This window comes from Quercus robur, chromosome 7, assembly GCF_932294415.1.
Source record: "Quercus robur chromosome 7, dhQueRobu3.1, whole genome shotgun sequence".
In the NCBI taxonomy this organism is placed as follows: domain Eukaryota; kingdom Viridiplantae; phylum Streptophyta; class Magnoliopsida; order Fagales; family Fagaceae; genus Quercus; species Quercus robur.
Genome location: NC_065540.1, coordinates 44,223,587 through 44,240,598, shown reverse-complemented (window position 1 = coordinate 44,240,598; position 17,012 = coordinate 44,223,587). Strand labels below are relative to the sequence as shown.

The following is a 17,012-nucleotide window of genomic DNA, read 5'->3' as shown; positions in this document are numbered from 1 at the left end:
CTTTTAAATCAAGTGAGGCATGCATCCTGTGATCAAAAAAAGAAAAAAGAAAAAAAAAGAGAGGCATGATTCGAAGATGGAATCTGAGGCCTCGAGCTTGGGACATGAACAGGTTTCATAACTTGCGCATGACTTCCTCCAATCATTACCAAAAGATGACTGATTTTTTTATTTTTCATGAATACTTAGACTATGTTAAAGTATTAAACACAAACAATAAGTGAGTTGAAAGTTTAATTAATGTACTAATTGTTAAAGGAAGATTATTGGATCATTAGGTGTGAAGGGTGTAGTTGCTTTGGCAGAAACTGTGGACTAAAATTAAGCTATGGAAAAGGAGGCTAGACTTTAAAGAGTTGGATCAAGTTTATACGGCATTGTGACTTATGAGACTTTCAATGAGAATAATTTTCCCATAAGCAAACTAAAAGAGAATAGTGAAGAATAAATCTATAATCCTAGATTAAAGAATATGCTTAGCTTCACACGGTTTCGTGGGGTCTATAAATTCATTCATTTCTATCCTTCTAGGTTCTATTGGCGTATAAGATCAAAATATCTTCACAAAGTCTATGCAACAAGATCAAAAAGGGTAAAAATACGTAATATGAAAATGATAAAGTTTAACTACAAAATTGGTTGTAATTTAGGACTGTAATATTGGTCAATATCTTTTTATTATAGGTGAATTTTAACAAATCCACCATTGGACTGCATCTTCTTCTTATATCCACCATACTTGCAAAATTTTTAAAAAATTAAATATCAATAGCTATGTCATTAATAAATTATTTAAATTGCAAGTTTCTATAATTTAAAATTATACATAAAAAATAAGCTTATAGATCATATGGTAAATAACATCTGATTGACACAAAATTTGATATGTATATTAAGAACATAATGAACATGTAATTCAACGGTTAGATTTTCAAAATATGTACTAATGTTTATTCTTTTGAGTAATATTGTAGTCTTAGACTACAATCAATTTTGTAACTAAACTTTATCTATATAAAAAATGAAGTTGGCCCATTAAAAGGATCTATGAAATTGTTCAAAAGTTTTTTTTGGGTAGTTTTTTTATTATTTATTTTTGTGTTTCGATAGTACAATTTAATAGGTTGGAAAGATTTAAACAATAAACATCTCTTTTCTAAGTTTTAACGCATGGATCTATTTTACTAGGTGGGAAAAAAAAAAAAAAACTACAAAATAAAAAACAAAGGTAGAAAGACGAAGTTGGCCTGTTGGAAGGATCTATGCACTTGTTGAAAATCTTCTTTAGCCAATTTTTTTTTTTTTTTTTTTTTTTGAGAGTTGAAACTCTCTCTTTAGGCAAGTTTTTATTATTATTTATTTTTATGGTTCAATAGTGCAATGGGGTGAAAAGATTTTAACCATAGATATTTTTATTAAAAAATGGATATATATATTAGCGTGGAAAATCATCATAAAGTATATGCAACAAGGTAAAAAGAAAAAGAAAAAGAAAATAAAAAAACAAAGTTAAAAATGATAAAGTTGGCCTATTGAAAGGATCTATTCAATTGTTGAAAAGCTTCTTTAGGTGGGTCTTATATATTTATTTATCTATTTATTTATATGATTTGATAGTATAATGAGATGAAAATTTTTGAACCGTAAACACTTTCATTAAAACATAGATTTATCAATGTGAAAAACCATCACAAAGTCTATACAACAAGGTCAAAAAGGAAAAAGGACTTGGTTGGTCCATAGGAAGGATCTATGCAATTGTTGAAAAGCTTCTAGGTGTTTAAAAAAAAAAAAAAATATGACTAAATAGTACAATGAGATAGAAAGATTTTGAACAATAAACGTCTCCAAAAAAAATAAATCTATCAACGTGAAAGATTATCACAAAGTTCATGCATTTAGTACACTGGATCTATGAATAGTATCAAAAAGTACAGTAGGACTTATAAATAGTAGTAAAAATAAGCTGAAATTGCAAATAAGTTGAAATGTTTAGCTTGTCCCAAATGGACACTTAATGTACGTTTGGGTTAGAATGAAAAATGAAAATTATTTCACTATTCAGCTTATTTTTGTTACTATTCATGGGCCCAATTGCACTTTTTGACACTATTCATAAGCTCCATTATACTATTTCAACTAACTTTTACTTTTATCTATAGTACTTTCAGCAATAATTTTTCAGTTTCAGCAAAATAAGCGGTATCCAAACACACCCTAAGTTATTTAATTTTATGATTTGTTAGTACAACGAAATTGAAATATTTTATTAAGAGTCCGTTTAAGATATGCTTATTTGACTTTTTAGTTTCTTTTTAGTACTATTCGTGGATTCTATTGTACCATTCAATTAACTTTAAACTTTTTTTTTCTACACTTCCAATAAAAAAATTTCAATTTCAGTCTCTATTAAAAATATCAACTCTATTGAGGTACAACTTACAAAACTCGATTGTTTTTTTTAATAGGTAAGAAATTGAACAAGGGAGAGAAAAAAAAAAAAAAAAAAAAAAAAAGAAGACTGACATTCATAAACAAAATATTTTAATAACCAAAGTGCCAAATGCAATGCACGAAGACTGATGCAACTTTTTAATTTTTTTTTTTTTTTTATAACAGAAGATTGATGCAACTTGATAATGCATCCATCTGCTCTGTTTCCCTGTGCCTGTGGTGCTACCTAGAATATCTGCCAATGATTAATAGTCAACAAACCAACCTTCTTTTCCTCACTATTGAAATTATTCATCATGTGCATGTCAGATTTACCAAATCCTACGGAAAATAAATAAATAGACCATATCCGAAGCAAATATCAAGATGTAAAATAGAAAGTATAATGCCACTGGCAAATATTCTAAGCACACTCAGTTTTTTTTTTTTTTTTTTTTGGTTCCTTTTTACTTTTTAAGTAAGAAGAAGAGGATAGAGGAGATTGTGTAAACATAATTCCTAGTCATTTTGGTTAAATAAGAAGAAGAGGGCAGAGTTTGTAAAGGATTAAGGGTTTTTGGGTTGAAAAATGTTTGTCATAAATACTCGAATTTTTCTTTAGAAATGTTCCAAATGAATCTTGATGCAGATATCAATTTAGTCTTAAACTTTTGATTTTAATATTTAACACTTTGAACATAAAAATAATGACAAATCAAAATTGTTTAAAAAAAATTTCCGTTAAAACCTAATGAAATTAATCATTTGACATCTACATAAATTCTATCACTTCATCAATAATTTTTAAATGAATTATAATTATTCATTGTCCCTCTAAGATTTAAAATAAATAAATATTCATAAATATTTATCTTTCTCATGTTTTAAAACATTTTCACATGTTTGTCTCTCTTATATCAACCCATGTACACTGCACACCCCTTTTTACTCTAAATTATTATTTTCAATCTTTTGTAAGAGATTGTAGGGAACAAATTAAATGTGAGGGTTAGAAAACATATAAATGAAATATAACGAGCAATAGGAGTGCATGCCACTTATTTTCTATTTAGGTCTCTCAGACATTGGTTTCTCAGTTTGTAAATGAGCTGCTAAAATCATGCTTTAGTAGTATTGTGATGATTGATACATCCTCAACCTATTTAAGTATTTATTATAGTATTTTTTTATTAAAAAAATGACTTAAAGGTAGATCCCGTAATTAGGTTTTAACTTAATCATCATATTTTTCAAAATATTAATTAAAATTTTTTTTATTTGAATTTAAAAATAATTGAACATAGTGAAAGTCACAAAAAATTTAATATAATATATATAAACAAGCCACGAAAGGGAAAGGAAATTCTGCAGAAGACAAATAAGGGACATTATACAACTACCATTATTAATTACTTAAAATAATAACCATATTATATATGACTCTTTGAGGTTGATTTTTATATGCAAAATATTACGTGTTGGAGGGTTCGAGCCTCTTTGATCTTCGTCAAAGACATCGTGACATGCATATAGTCTTTTTTTAATTTTCCTTACCTTAAATGCAAGATCTCTTCACGACATAAAAGAGGCATGCCCTTTAGAGTAATATCTGATTAAGGTAATTTTATGCAATTTTTTCAACGAAAATGACAGATTACCGTCATAGCCAAGAGGTTTTTAGGACTTCATTAAGAGGCACTCATCCATCAAGAATTCTAATGTTTACTCCATAAGCTATAAGACAAATTTATCCAATAAAACGAAGTCTTGACAAATAAAAAAATTGCTAGGAAACTTCGATGAAGTTTTGTAATAGTTAGGAGTTACAATACTTTTAAACTAAATAAGAATCAATGTGGTAGCTAGGTTTAGTTTTGAAATAAAAGTGTGGTAGCTGAGTTTATTTACTCTTGAAATGAAGTGAAAAATCATATTCAATAAATGAGTAAATATATTAAACCTACATAATCAAGTGAACAATGTCAATCATATTAAAGTTAAAAGTACAATCTAATCCAAATTAGTTAATGTGTGTTTGGGAACCAATTTTCAGCTAGAATTTTGCATAGTTTATGAACTGTTTATGGGTCCCAAAAAAAAATGTTTTGGCTTATCTCCAGTATTTTGTTAACTAGATATCTCTAGTTGTTTTAAATATACATTGGCAAGTGGTTATAAGTTTTAATCTCCATATTTTATTTAGTTAGTAAGTGATGTGGTAGTTTATCATTAAAACAAAAGGAAATTTTAGTTTAAAAAGTACTGAAGGTAAGTCAAATACAAAAAAAGCAACTTATTTTTTGTTTCAGTTAGCTTATTCCTTAAACAACCATAGTTTCTGTTTGCGAGTCCCAGTTCCACCCAATGTTTTTGATTAAATAAATAAAAAAAGGTCAGCCACAGTTGCTTATTGCAAGTCCCATTTTATGGTTAGCTTCTTGTGAATTCTACTATACTTTTTTCTACAGTACTTTCAGAAAAAATACGATCAACTTATTTTATCTAACAATGCTTTCAAGTTTCAGCAAAAACCAAAAAGCTAGATAAATTGTTCTCAAATAAACACTAATTTTTCTAATTGTTCTCTAATTTTGCGTCATATGTTCAATTTATTTTTGATCCATTCTTAATACTCAAGGGGAAAACCGAGTTGATCACCTCACTCACCTAAGTAAGCCCATCTTATCATCGCTACTTTTTTCTACCATTACGTGGAACCTTCACTGTAAAAGTTTACCTTAATAAACTACTTAGCAAGTGTGTAAAGTAGAAGATTAGGTGTCCCTTTGAAAATTTCTTATTTGCATAGTGAAAACTAGGTGTTCGGTAGCTTATTTTCATAGTGTTTATCAAAATATAGCAGTTTTTGTAACTTTATGTTAAACCTGTTACAAAAAAATTAAAAACTAGTTCTTTATTAAAAAAGAAACTAAAAGTTAAATTATTTGCAAACAAAGATGAGAAAAAAAGCAGAAAGGAAAACTTTTTTCAACAATTTCCAAACACACTAATTCATTTCACATTTTTGTGTAAATCTACTTTTTGTCTCACCTTTTACGAAATAAACTATTTTGTAAAAAAGTAAATTAATTTAGTGCTTTTCGTCACACTTTATAATAAATAAGCTACCGTAAAATAGAACAATTCTAACACCATACTCTTTTCCACAATTATCTTATGCGGCAACAGATTAAAGAAAAAAATTTATGTGGCAGATTATAACTGATTGTCTATAACTGATTGTCTATCACTATTATATAAACTCCACTATTTTTTCTCTATCATTCACCTTATTAGAATTGTGACAAAATTATTGCACAAAAGAATATGGTCCTACATTTTTAGGGAAAATAAGGATGTCAAACTCCCTCGAAATATTGAGTTAGTCCAACTTTCTATACATTATACTAAACGATGTTCATGATACGGATTCATGGTATCTACTCCAACTTCTAATGTTTAGACCAATTAAAATGTATTTTTATTTATGTAAAAAAAAAGAAATGTATTTTTATTTGTTTGATAAAAAGTGAAGATGGTAAGAGAACGGAAGCCAAATTTGCTAATCCCTATACATATTGTCGGAAATGTAAAACAAAACTAAGAAAAGGATTGCATTGCACCTACTCTTTTCTAAGTAGTAGACTAGTAGCCGATTGAACAGGTACCAGTCAAAAGAAATCTTATTTCTACCAATCAAAAAGAAGTTCAACTAATCTCCCCATTAGTTAGGGGATCCAATCCTCCCAATTCGGTGGAGAATCCAAGATAAACCAATCTTTAGAATCTATTTACTGGTCTATTCAACAATGAACCACATAACTTGAAAAGCACTACCAGCGTAGGTTAGAGGGTGTTTACCAGCGTGGTTCCGGGGTGATGGGCAATATTCTTTAAATATCACAACATGTATTTTCACAATATTTTTTTAATTTATACATGTATTTCCATAATACTTAAACAACGTTTCTAAAAATCTCTTATCAAACGGGTTAGTGGTTGAAAGTACTTTGTGACTTATTATACTTGTGAGTCTGGAATTATAGGTTCTTAGATTTGAGTACTGATAAGTCCTATTACTGCTTGGGCAGTCCCATGCCATGCATGATAGGTTTACATGAGTAGAAGTAAGGCCAAAATGGGATTTTACCCATTTCTCGTAAATTTTCCAGCAAAATATCTCATGTCTGAAACTGTTTAAGGATATACCACTGTTTTGAAACTCGATTTTTGAGCAGTTGAGTTATAGCAAAATTGAACTTAGGAAATTATTTTTTATTTTTTATTTTTTAATTTTTTTTGGAACTCGAGTTCCATTCAAAGAACTCAAGTTCATGGAACACGAGTTCCACTGGAATATAGTTTCACAATTTTTTTTATTTTTTATTTATAAGTTTCAATTCACTATAACTCGATTGTCAAAAAATCGAGTTTTAAATTGAAGCTCGATTTTTAGAAAATAAAATTTCAAAATAGAGGTATTTTTCTAAATAGTTTTAGATAAATGCCATTTTGTTAGAAAGTTTTGGCGAAATGGACAAATGCCCATTTTGACCGTAGAAGTAATGACCACGCTTGTGAGCGCTCCATTTTTCTTTCATCAAAAAATAAAATAAATAAATTGAGAAGCACTAACAGGCAGCATGCCACTTTTCTTTATATACTCAAATTGCGAACTTAAATCAAGAAAAATGTTAAATTCACAAAAAATTTTATAAATAACAAATGTGATGAGTGATTATTGATAAGTAAAAATATGATATTAGTGGTGAGTCCAAATAAAAATCGGTAAAAATTTACTGCATCAATAATTTATAATAATATTGTAAAATAGTTATTGATTACAGTATTACTCTTTAATCAGAACACCCAAGAATTTCCCCTCCGAAAGAGAATACTAGGTGAGGTGAGTGCCATAAAGATGAACACCTTTAGCAATAAAGCACCTTTATTGAACTTTCACAATAATAATAATTCCAACTCACTGGAGTCTTTCTGCTGGTCCCTTTCCATATTACTACCCAATCAATGAAGAAACCCAAACACAAAACCAACCAAAGTGGCAGTCACAAAAAGAGTTCATCCCTCCGTAAAATCGCATTCACGTTTCACACGTTAAATCAAAACAAAACTTACTTATCTTGTTCCATCACTCGGAGAAAGCGTATTGATACGACACAATTTTATAATATTTTCATAATATTTTTATTTTTTATTGGAATGAATTTTAGTATAATATATATATTTTTTAAATAATACTCATTCACAATATTTTCATAATAAATCTTAAATGATAAGTTGTTATTTATGGATAAAAAATATATTTTCACAATAATTTTTTTTAATTCTTTTTACCCGTGAAAATTTAGCATCTCACTCGTGAAAATATTGTAAGATTTTGTTGTGAGAACTTGTCACTAATATTACAAGGAATTTTTTTCTCTTTAAAAAAATTATTATAAGGATTGTGGTGAAAAGTAAAAGTGTATTTACTATTTGATCGAACAATTTCTATAATAATTTTTTAAACAATAAAATCAAATTTTAAAAAAGGGCTATATCTTAAAAGTAATATGTGATCACTGATAAGTGCTCTTTCTCTCTATCTCATTAAATATATATTGTTGTTTATGATACCACCAAGAGGCGTGGGCCAATGGTTACGATCTTGATCTAGAGTAGGGTCTGAATTCGAATTCTTGGAATGATGGTGTGACGTTCGTCCGTCCCATGGTTATTACTTCACAGCATTAGAAAAGATCAAAAACTTCTCCATTTTCTTTGAATAGAAAATGTTTGGTTAAGATTTAGTTTTGAGTAATTAAAGGTTATGCATAATCTCACGTCATTTACAATTCTATTCCTTAGTACCTCCATCTTTAAAATTTTTTATTTTACCAAATTAGAATTGATAATTGATTTTAAACCATGAAATTTGAATCTCCCTTATTTAAATACAAACTAGGTTGTAAATCATTTTTATATACAGAAATATTTAATAGTAATGGTGATAAGAAATTCTTATGCAGATAAATGCAGGGGCGGCGCCACCTTATGGTCAGGGTGGTCCCAGGACCACCCTGACTTGAAAAAAAGAAAAAATTTATACATAATAATTTAAAATTTTATATTTATCTACCTTTAATAAAAATTTTAGGAACACCCTGAATTTTTTTTATGTCAATAAAATTAAATTTTGATTCATAATTTAAGCAACTTAACAATATATTAAAGTCTTTCAATTCTTTTAGTTTTTGCTTTAAGTAAAAGGCTATGCCCCCTAGAAAATAATGACCGGCCCCGATTCTTTCTAGGATCTCTACTTAGTCCAATAGATAACCCAAAGTCCTAAAATAAAATACTAGTTAGCTCTCCCAATTGTCCAAATGATTTGTTGTCAATCCAAATATCCAATAGACAATAATCCACACCCTCAAAATACCGTCTTTTACCACTCATTTTCAAACAAAAATTTACTTTTTTTTTTTCATCATTCTCAATCTCAAGAAGCCACCTACATGATTCTCAAAGAAAATAGAAGTAATCCCTACTACTTTTTCTCCTGCTGATACAAGCCCACAGTGCCTTACGTTTCTTTAGTCTCATTGTTGATTGCTCTAAACACATTAACTCTCTTCTCAACAAGGGTAGAAATCAAATAAACTCCTTTCATCTAAAAAAAAACTATCCATATTTGCTTTCAGTTCTAGCTTCTTCTTGTGTCTGGTTTGTTTGTTTCTTCAACATCATATAGGTATTTAGATTTATGCTTTTTATATATATGATAATGGTCATTTAGTTTTATGAATATGCTTTGTTTATTAAGTTGTTCAATTTGTTCTATTGCTATATGATAATATATTATATCTCTTTCCATATCATCATTTTTTTTTTAATTTGAAATTAGGAGCTGAATAATTCATTAAAAAATAAGAAAATTTTCAATATTATGGATAATGATGGGTTGATGGTGCTTAAAATAATAGTATACAAATTTTTGTATGTGTATTGTAAAATAGACTGCCTTTTATATTTTCATTAATATTTAAAAATATGATAATATATCAAAGTTGATAATTTTTTATTTATAAATTTATGAATTATGATTTTTCTATCAGTATTGCAATTTGGCCCCCCCAAGTACGTGTTCCTTGTTACGCCCTGTTCAACAACACTAACAACAACCACAAATGAACTCCACAAATTTTATGTTGTAAAACTTTATGCATTTGCATATTTTTTTTATTGTTGTTGTTGTTGTTGTTGTCGTCAATATATAAAATTTTCTTTTTATTAGATTGTGTAATTTATGCTTTTTGAAGAACACCCTAAAAAAAATTCCTGAAATCGCCACTGGATAAATGAGGCGATTATCTTTATTTTATTCCTAAGTATTATAAATGGGTCACTTAGCGCCAAACTTAAGAAAATTAAAATGAACTCCTGACAAAAAATTATTTTACGATTAGAAACTATTTTTAAATTCTGATTATGGGTTAAGTTCAATGTATTATACATGATATAATTTCCAACCAAAAACCAATGAACTCGAAGTAGAGCAGAGACCTGATTACGACTCAATTAATCTATCAAGCGGAAAACTTGCAAATCTTTTGTTTGGAGCACGCGCCCAATAGACCCTTATAAATCCCTCAAGTATTTTTTTTTTATTTTTTTGGATAGATACAGCTTTTTATATATTTATTAAAGAAAGTAGTGTCTAGTCTTTGGCCAAATTGTTTCACTCTCTCCGAAATAAGGCACTCTAAAACCCCCTAAATTTATAGTGTGGTGAATGAAACATGAGACCTCTTATTAACTAAACATCCTTCAAGACTATTAACACATATAATAATTTTTTAATCTATAGTCTTTAATCCATAATAATTATTATTTTTATCATCAAGTTAAGACATCAATTGAATTTTAGTGTGCATGAGATTCGAACTAAAACCCCTTATTCGACAACCAAAACTTTATCTGTTGACTCTATAAGTTTCTCAGCAAATAAGCAAATAAATAAGTGGCTATTATGATAACTACTATAATCACAAATAACATCATCACATGAGAAACTCTGGACACATAAAAAAAAAAAAAAAATTGACAAATAATTTCACAATTTTTGATGTGGCAGATTATTAGTAATAAATTTTAAATAAAAAAATAATAATGTCAATAACAAGCTCAAATGAAGATTAGTAAAAGTTTGAATTGCTCTTATCACATCGATGGTTATGACTCACACATCATTTACCAAAATGAGTCAACTTTATCCATTCAATCAAATGGATCGTATATTTGGCAATTGCTTATTTGCTAAAAGTTTTTTTCTTTTTGTCTAATTTTTTTTGCAAATAATCCAACTTTTAGCTTTTTATGTAATATACTAACTTTTCACTTTTTGTCACTTATTTAACATAATAATTACAAAAAATTATATATTTTAATAAATACTGTACAAATATCATGCTCAAACAAACACTATTGTTTTCTTAGGAAATAAATAATGTGTAACTATTATGTTACCTACCATGGTCACAAATCAAATACCATCACCACACCACCGATGGTTACAACTTACACGTCCTTTCCAAAATAAGAGACAACACAATAAAAATAATTCAATATTATAGAACAGAATATTATTAGAATATAATATTATAATTCCATTAAAAATATATTAGATATTATCGAAAGATATGAGAGAGAGAGAGAGAAAGAGAGAGAGGCTGTAAATTACATTTATATGCTTCTACTTTGGAGGAAGCTTCGTGGAAGTTGCAATGGCTACTCTGCCACACTCCCATTTAACCCCTCTACCTTCCTCCCTCTTTCCATCCAAACCCCATTTCTTCTTCTTCTTCCTTTCTTTCTCTCTCCACTTCCTTTCTCTTCCATTCCTTCTCATTATGAAGCTCCCGAAATCCCTCAAGCTCAGCCCGAAACGCCTTTTTGGGTCCAAAAAGAACCGCCCCGACTTGTCCCGCCATGACCCACTTTCATTCGGATCCTCCACCTCGTCTTCCTCGAGTTCCGACTCGGCCGCGTCACTTCACAAGCCCGGTTCCGGGACCGAATTCGCAAATATCGGGACACCCAAAAGCGTTTTACCCCAAGTATCGGGCGACTGGGGCGAGATTTCGGCCGAAAAGCAGTTGGAACTCGTTCAGGCGTTTAAGCTCATGGACCGAGACAACGACGGCATAGTTTCCCGAAAAGAACTCGAGGCTCTTCTGAGTCGACTCGGGGCCGAGCCCCTGAGTCAAGAAGAGGTGACCATGATGTTGAGCGACGTGGACGGCGAGGGACACGGCTGCATCAGCGTCGACGCGTTGCTGACCCGTGTCGGATCCGAGTGCGGGCCCGCCGGCGACACGGAGCTCCGCGAGACTTTCGATTTCTTCGACACGGATCACGACGGAAAGATAACGGCGGAGGAACTGTTATCGGTCTTTCAAACGATTGGTGACGAGCGTTGCACGTTAGAGGATTGCCGGAGAATGATTGACGGCGTTGATAAGAACGGAGATGGGTTCGTGTGCTTCGAGGACTTCTCGCGTATGATGGAGCTGCAGAGATGAATAATAAATCTAACGGTTGATCTTGTTGATGATGTGGCTCTTGATGTTGAAAAAAAAAAAAAAAAAAGTCCTTTTGATTTTTTTGCTGTTTTTTTTTTTTTTTTGGGTTGGGACTTATTAGGGAATATTGTCATTTATCTGATAATCATAATCAGAAATGGTTGTTTTGTTTTTCTAAGGTTGAGATCAAGTGCAAACAAACTTGAGATCTTGAAGAAGAGCGTAATATGGATCGATAGAAATGGTCCAACTTTAATGGCCTCTTTGGATGAAGGGAAGAAGTAGGAGAGGAGGGAAGGAGACTAGAGGAAGCTAAAAATAAACTAATTTAGTCTACTTTACTCTCCTTCTTTTTCCCTCCTCCATCCAAACGAATTATAAGTTCAAGGAATTGCCCCTGTGGGCTTTGGGTGTTCCATTTTTTACGTATATAATGAGGAAGAATTGTCTTGATCAATTTGTGGATCAGTGCTTGGAAATTTCACTACTTCTGTCTTTATATTTTTTAAGGTGTAAGTGCGTTATGTATGTGAATGTACCTATGTATGTGCGTACTTACTACAAATACATGTATTTTTATATGAAAATATGTTGTGTTATATAGAATACGGTCCTTTTTAGCTAATCATTATGATTTATAAAATTAAAAACATCAATTTGAAATAATTTGTTTATGGTGATAATTTACTTCAACGCTCAAATATGCAAAGGGTGCCTTTTTTGCACCCTTTTTTTTGGGTTGGGACTTATTAGGGAATATTTTCATTTATCTGATAATCATAATCAGATATGGTTGTATTGTTTTTCTAAGGTTGTATTGTTTTTCTAAGGTTGAGATCAAGTGCAAACAAACTTGAGATCTTGAAGAAGATTGTAATATGTATCGATAGAAATGGTCCAACTTTAATGGCTAGTTTGGATGAAGGGATTGGCGGAAGAGGGACGAGTGGAGGAGAATAGAGTAGAAATTGTTAAAAATAAACTAATTTTGTGCTAAATATACTTCACTCTACTCTTCCTCTTTTTCCCTCAATCTAAACGGACCATAAGTTCGAAAAATTGCCCCTATGGGCTGTGGGTGTTCCATTTTTTATATATATAATGAGGAAGAATTGTCTTGATCAATTTGTGGATCAGTGCTTAGAAATTTCACTACTTCTATCTTTATATTTTTTAAGGTGTAAGTGCTTTATGTATGCATATGTATCTATGTATGTGCGTACTTACTACAAATACATGTATTTTTATATGAAAATATGTTGTCTTATATAGAATCTGATCCTATTTGGCTAATTATTATGATTTATAAAATTAAAAACATCAATGTGAAATAATTTGTTTATGGTGATAATTTACTTCAACGCTCAAAGATGCAAAGGGTGCCTTATTTGCACCAAATCAGTTTCAAGTTGAGTTACCACCACGCACCCTTGGTGTGGTGGTCACTCTACAAGTATAAATGTTTGTAAGGTGTTGGGGGTAAGGGTTGGGGTTCAAGTCTCCAGGAGGGAGCTTCACACACATATACACTTAGATTATGTTAGAATAGAAATTCTATCTTGTATAATAAAAAAAAAGTTTCAGGTTGAGTTAATGCTACAATTTATACAATATTTTTTTACAACATATAAGTATATTTCTATTGATCTCTTCTGAGCCCGCTATTAACATCATTTTTTTTACCCACCAATAATAACTTGCCACTAAAACTATTCGTTGCCTGATGTGATCGGGTATAGGGTCTTTTGGAGCTAAGCCATTGAGATAAGTGATTTGAAAACTTGAATCGTCGTCGCACTATGTGGATCAACTTTTCGACAAGGTCAGCGACTGTCTACATCGGTGCAATAGTCGGTTCCCACTAAGTAACCATCACTTGAGAGAGAAATAAAGAGATTTGGAACAACTTGTTCAAAATTTCAATTGGATTAAGGCAGCCAAAATCATTAGGTTTTGGATCAAACTTTAAAGGTGAGATTTAAATCAAGATTAGTCATTTAGATATGATTTACTTGATATTTGGATTTTTATATCTTAGGTTTTGATGGGTTTGAATCCTTGAAAAAAATTAATGGGTTTAAAATTTGATTGTTGTTGTTTCGGCTGAAGTAGCCGATCTAAATTGAGTACTGGACTATTGGGTAGGTAAAAGTAGACTTGGGATTGGGATTGAGTTCTAGGTAGATATAAGATTTGGCTGAAGAAGCAAATTTGGGACAGGGATTGAGTTATGGTTTCTGCGATTTAGCTAGCAAAGAATTGAAGAAGCATACTAGCCAATGTCAGTGCGGTTTTCATCAAAATTTGGAATTGTCCACCCACAGCCATACTAGCCAATGTCAGAATCTTAGCCACACTACCGACCACCTTCTTGTTCATCATTGACAACCCCTTCTGGCGATGCGATTGGCTCAGCTCCAAATTAATGGGTGAACAACGTACTTACCATCTCAACAATTGTGAAATTTTGTGTATGTAGACTTATTGTTTTGGATTTAGTGACATTTTTTGGACTCTTTCAATTGAGAGAGCCAAATGTGTTTTGTATAGTTAGAGACTTGCAAAAAGTGTCATTTCATACAATTGTATCATAGTGGCTTATCTTATGCCATTTCGATTCTCTTAGATGTGTGTGAGAGTGTCTTTTTCGGGATACTCAGGCCCAAGGATCCCGAGCCTGAGTGAAAAAGAAAAAGGGGATTTGGTGGACTGGGCCTTGACTCACCGCAGCTAAATGGCTGTTTAAGAATCAAGCGAATGCAGAGAAATATTCCTGACAATAAACAAGGATATCGAGGAGTGCCAAAATTAACAACGTAAGTTCAGAAAGAAAGATTAAACAGGATTAGCAAGACAATAAAAAGAAGTACTGTGGGGATCCTGGGGACAATATTTCATTAAAGCATTATCTGTTTGATTACAGCAAGCTTACTAGGACGTGATACAAGGTCCAATCAAGCTCAAAAATTGCAGCCTTGAATGGCTATTTCAGCCTTCAAAACTTGCGAAGTTTGATTCTTGTTGGATCCGAGTATGTGCCATAGTTGCTTTTACAGGATATCGGGAAGCAGTATTGTCTTTCCCTTTAGTATTTTCTTTCTGCCTAAACTTTCTGATGATTTTTCTAGTAAATCTCTTCTTTCTATTGTTCCTTTCTTTTTTTCTCGCTCATTGATGGTGCCCGAGGATCCTTGCGCCTTATACTTTGCTGTGATGTTCTCTCTTTTTCTTTTTTGGTTGCTTTTCCTTTTCAGGGCTTCGGGATCCTCAGGGCCTTTTGTATAATACCTTTGGACTTGGTCTTTTTTTCTTCTGGGCTTAACTCACTCTTTCTTGGGCTTAGCTTATTCTTTCTTGGGCTTATTTTTTGCTGTGATTTTTTAGACCTCAACATTTAGCCCCCCGAGCTCGTGGGTTGCCTGAAGCCCACGCGTGAGTGATTTAGGTTTCCTTAGGTTTTTGTGGGATCCCAGCTCTCTTATGCTGCTTTTGGTCGCCTCCTTTTCGCGTGTTGTGTTCTTTTACAATTATTACTTTTCGCAGCTTCCTCTTTACACGGGACGTGGCAGTTGAGTATTTGAGATAAAACTCTTCTATCCACTTATCTCGTTTCCCATTGCTTCTCATTAATAACTGCTGATTAACCCTCTCTTCAAATTAAATTTTTTGCAACTGGCGCGTCTTTTCATAAACTGTTTTTCCCAACTGCTACTTGCGCCTTTATTGTAGCCGTTTCACCTTATCATTTTGCTTCTCTGAACTTTTTTCATTCCCTGAGTTTTTTCTTCTTCTCTGTTACTCTGGTCTTCCCCTTTTCGCAATTTCAATCTCTTTTCTTCTCAGAGTGTGTGCTGTTTCCATGGCTTCTTCTTCTTCTCGCAAGAGGAGAGAGCGCACCCCCAGTCCTTCTGAGGGGGAAGGTTCTTCTGGTTCTGCTCCGAGCGATTCCCGCGAGGTTGCTGAACGTCCGGCCTTCCCTTTACGGGATCCTTGGTATTCTCTCAGTTTATTTTTCCCCCATATATCTCATGGTGAGGCTCCTCCATCCCCTCACGTTTGGCTATTTTCTGGCCAAGCGGGTTTTGCTGGTTCCGCTCAGGTTCCTGACCCTAGAGAGATTTTTGATCTCCAGATCAGACAAGGAATCCGAGAGGCGGTTCCTATTTTCTTTGATTTTGTTCCGGGCAAGATTCAGGGTTGGCCTATATGGGTAGACAAAGAACTGTCTGATGCTGAGTTCGTGGGTCGTTTGAAGCGCGCCGGCATCCTAAAGGCAGTGGCTATTTCCAGAAACCTTGAGGGTTTCAGAGACGCCAAAGGGCTCAGGCATCTGGTACGTCGTTGGTGTCCTTCCCTTCATACTTTTTTCTTTTCTACTGGTGAATTGACAATCACCTTGGAGGATGTGGTTAATAACTTCCTCCTCCCGGTGTTTGGTGAAGAAAATCCCTTTGATATTGATCTTTCTGGTGAGGATCTCGTGGTAGAAGAGAAATTATTTGGTCATTTTGGTGGCCGCTCCGCCTCTCCTGGTGGTAAACCGGCTAGGATGGGGAGATGGGTGATGACCCTCTCTCGTGAAAAGGATAAGGAAGTGAGGTGGGCCGGTTTCCTGGCTTTTTGGCTTAGTAAATTTTTGTTCAGTGAGTTCCATGGGTACGGAGTTAAGTCTTCATTTTTTCCGTTGGCAATCAAGTTGGCTCGGGGTACCCAGTATCCTTTGGCCCCTCTGTTTTTGGGTCATGTTTATTCTCAACTGGACCAGCTTCATGGAGACGAGGCTGAGGGTGACTCTTGCTATGTAATTACTTCATCTCTTCATTGTGCCATTCTTCAAATTTTTATGTGGGACCGTTCTGCAGCTACCTTGGCTAAGTGTAGAAATTTGAAGTTTGTGAAGGACAAGTTCCAAGGATCCCCCGACATAGTGAAGGGTCTTTGTGGCAATTCTACTGATGCCTTTCCCATTATTTTTCGTTGGATTAGCTTGAAGGG

At 32.5% G+C, this 17,012-nt stretch overlaps 1 protein-coding gene across 1 annotated transcript; it reads left to right on the top strand.

The window, feature by feature from the left end:
• The first annotated feature begins 11,101 nt into the window (after positions 1-11,101).
• LOC126693579 (probable calcium-binding protein CML36) lies at positions 11,102-12,474 on the top strand. The gene has a single exon (XM_050389588.1). It carries the CDS (start codon positions 11,220-11,222, stop codon positions 12,015-12,017), a length of 798 nt encoding a protein of 265 aa, XP_050245545.1. The 5' UTR covers positions 11,102-11,219; the 3' UTR covers positions 12,018-12,474.
• Positions 12,475-17,012: the final 4,538 nt, after the last annotated feature.

Bases quoted from the DNA above. Each gene is read 5' to 3' on its own strand.
- LOC126693579 (XM_050389588.1), top strand. From the start codon at position 11,220: ATGGCTACTCTGCCACACTCCCATTTAACCCCTCTACCTTCCTCCCTC.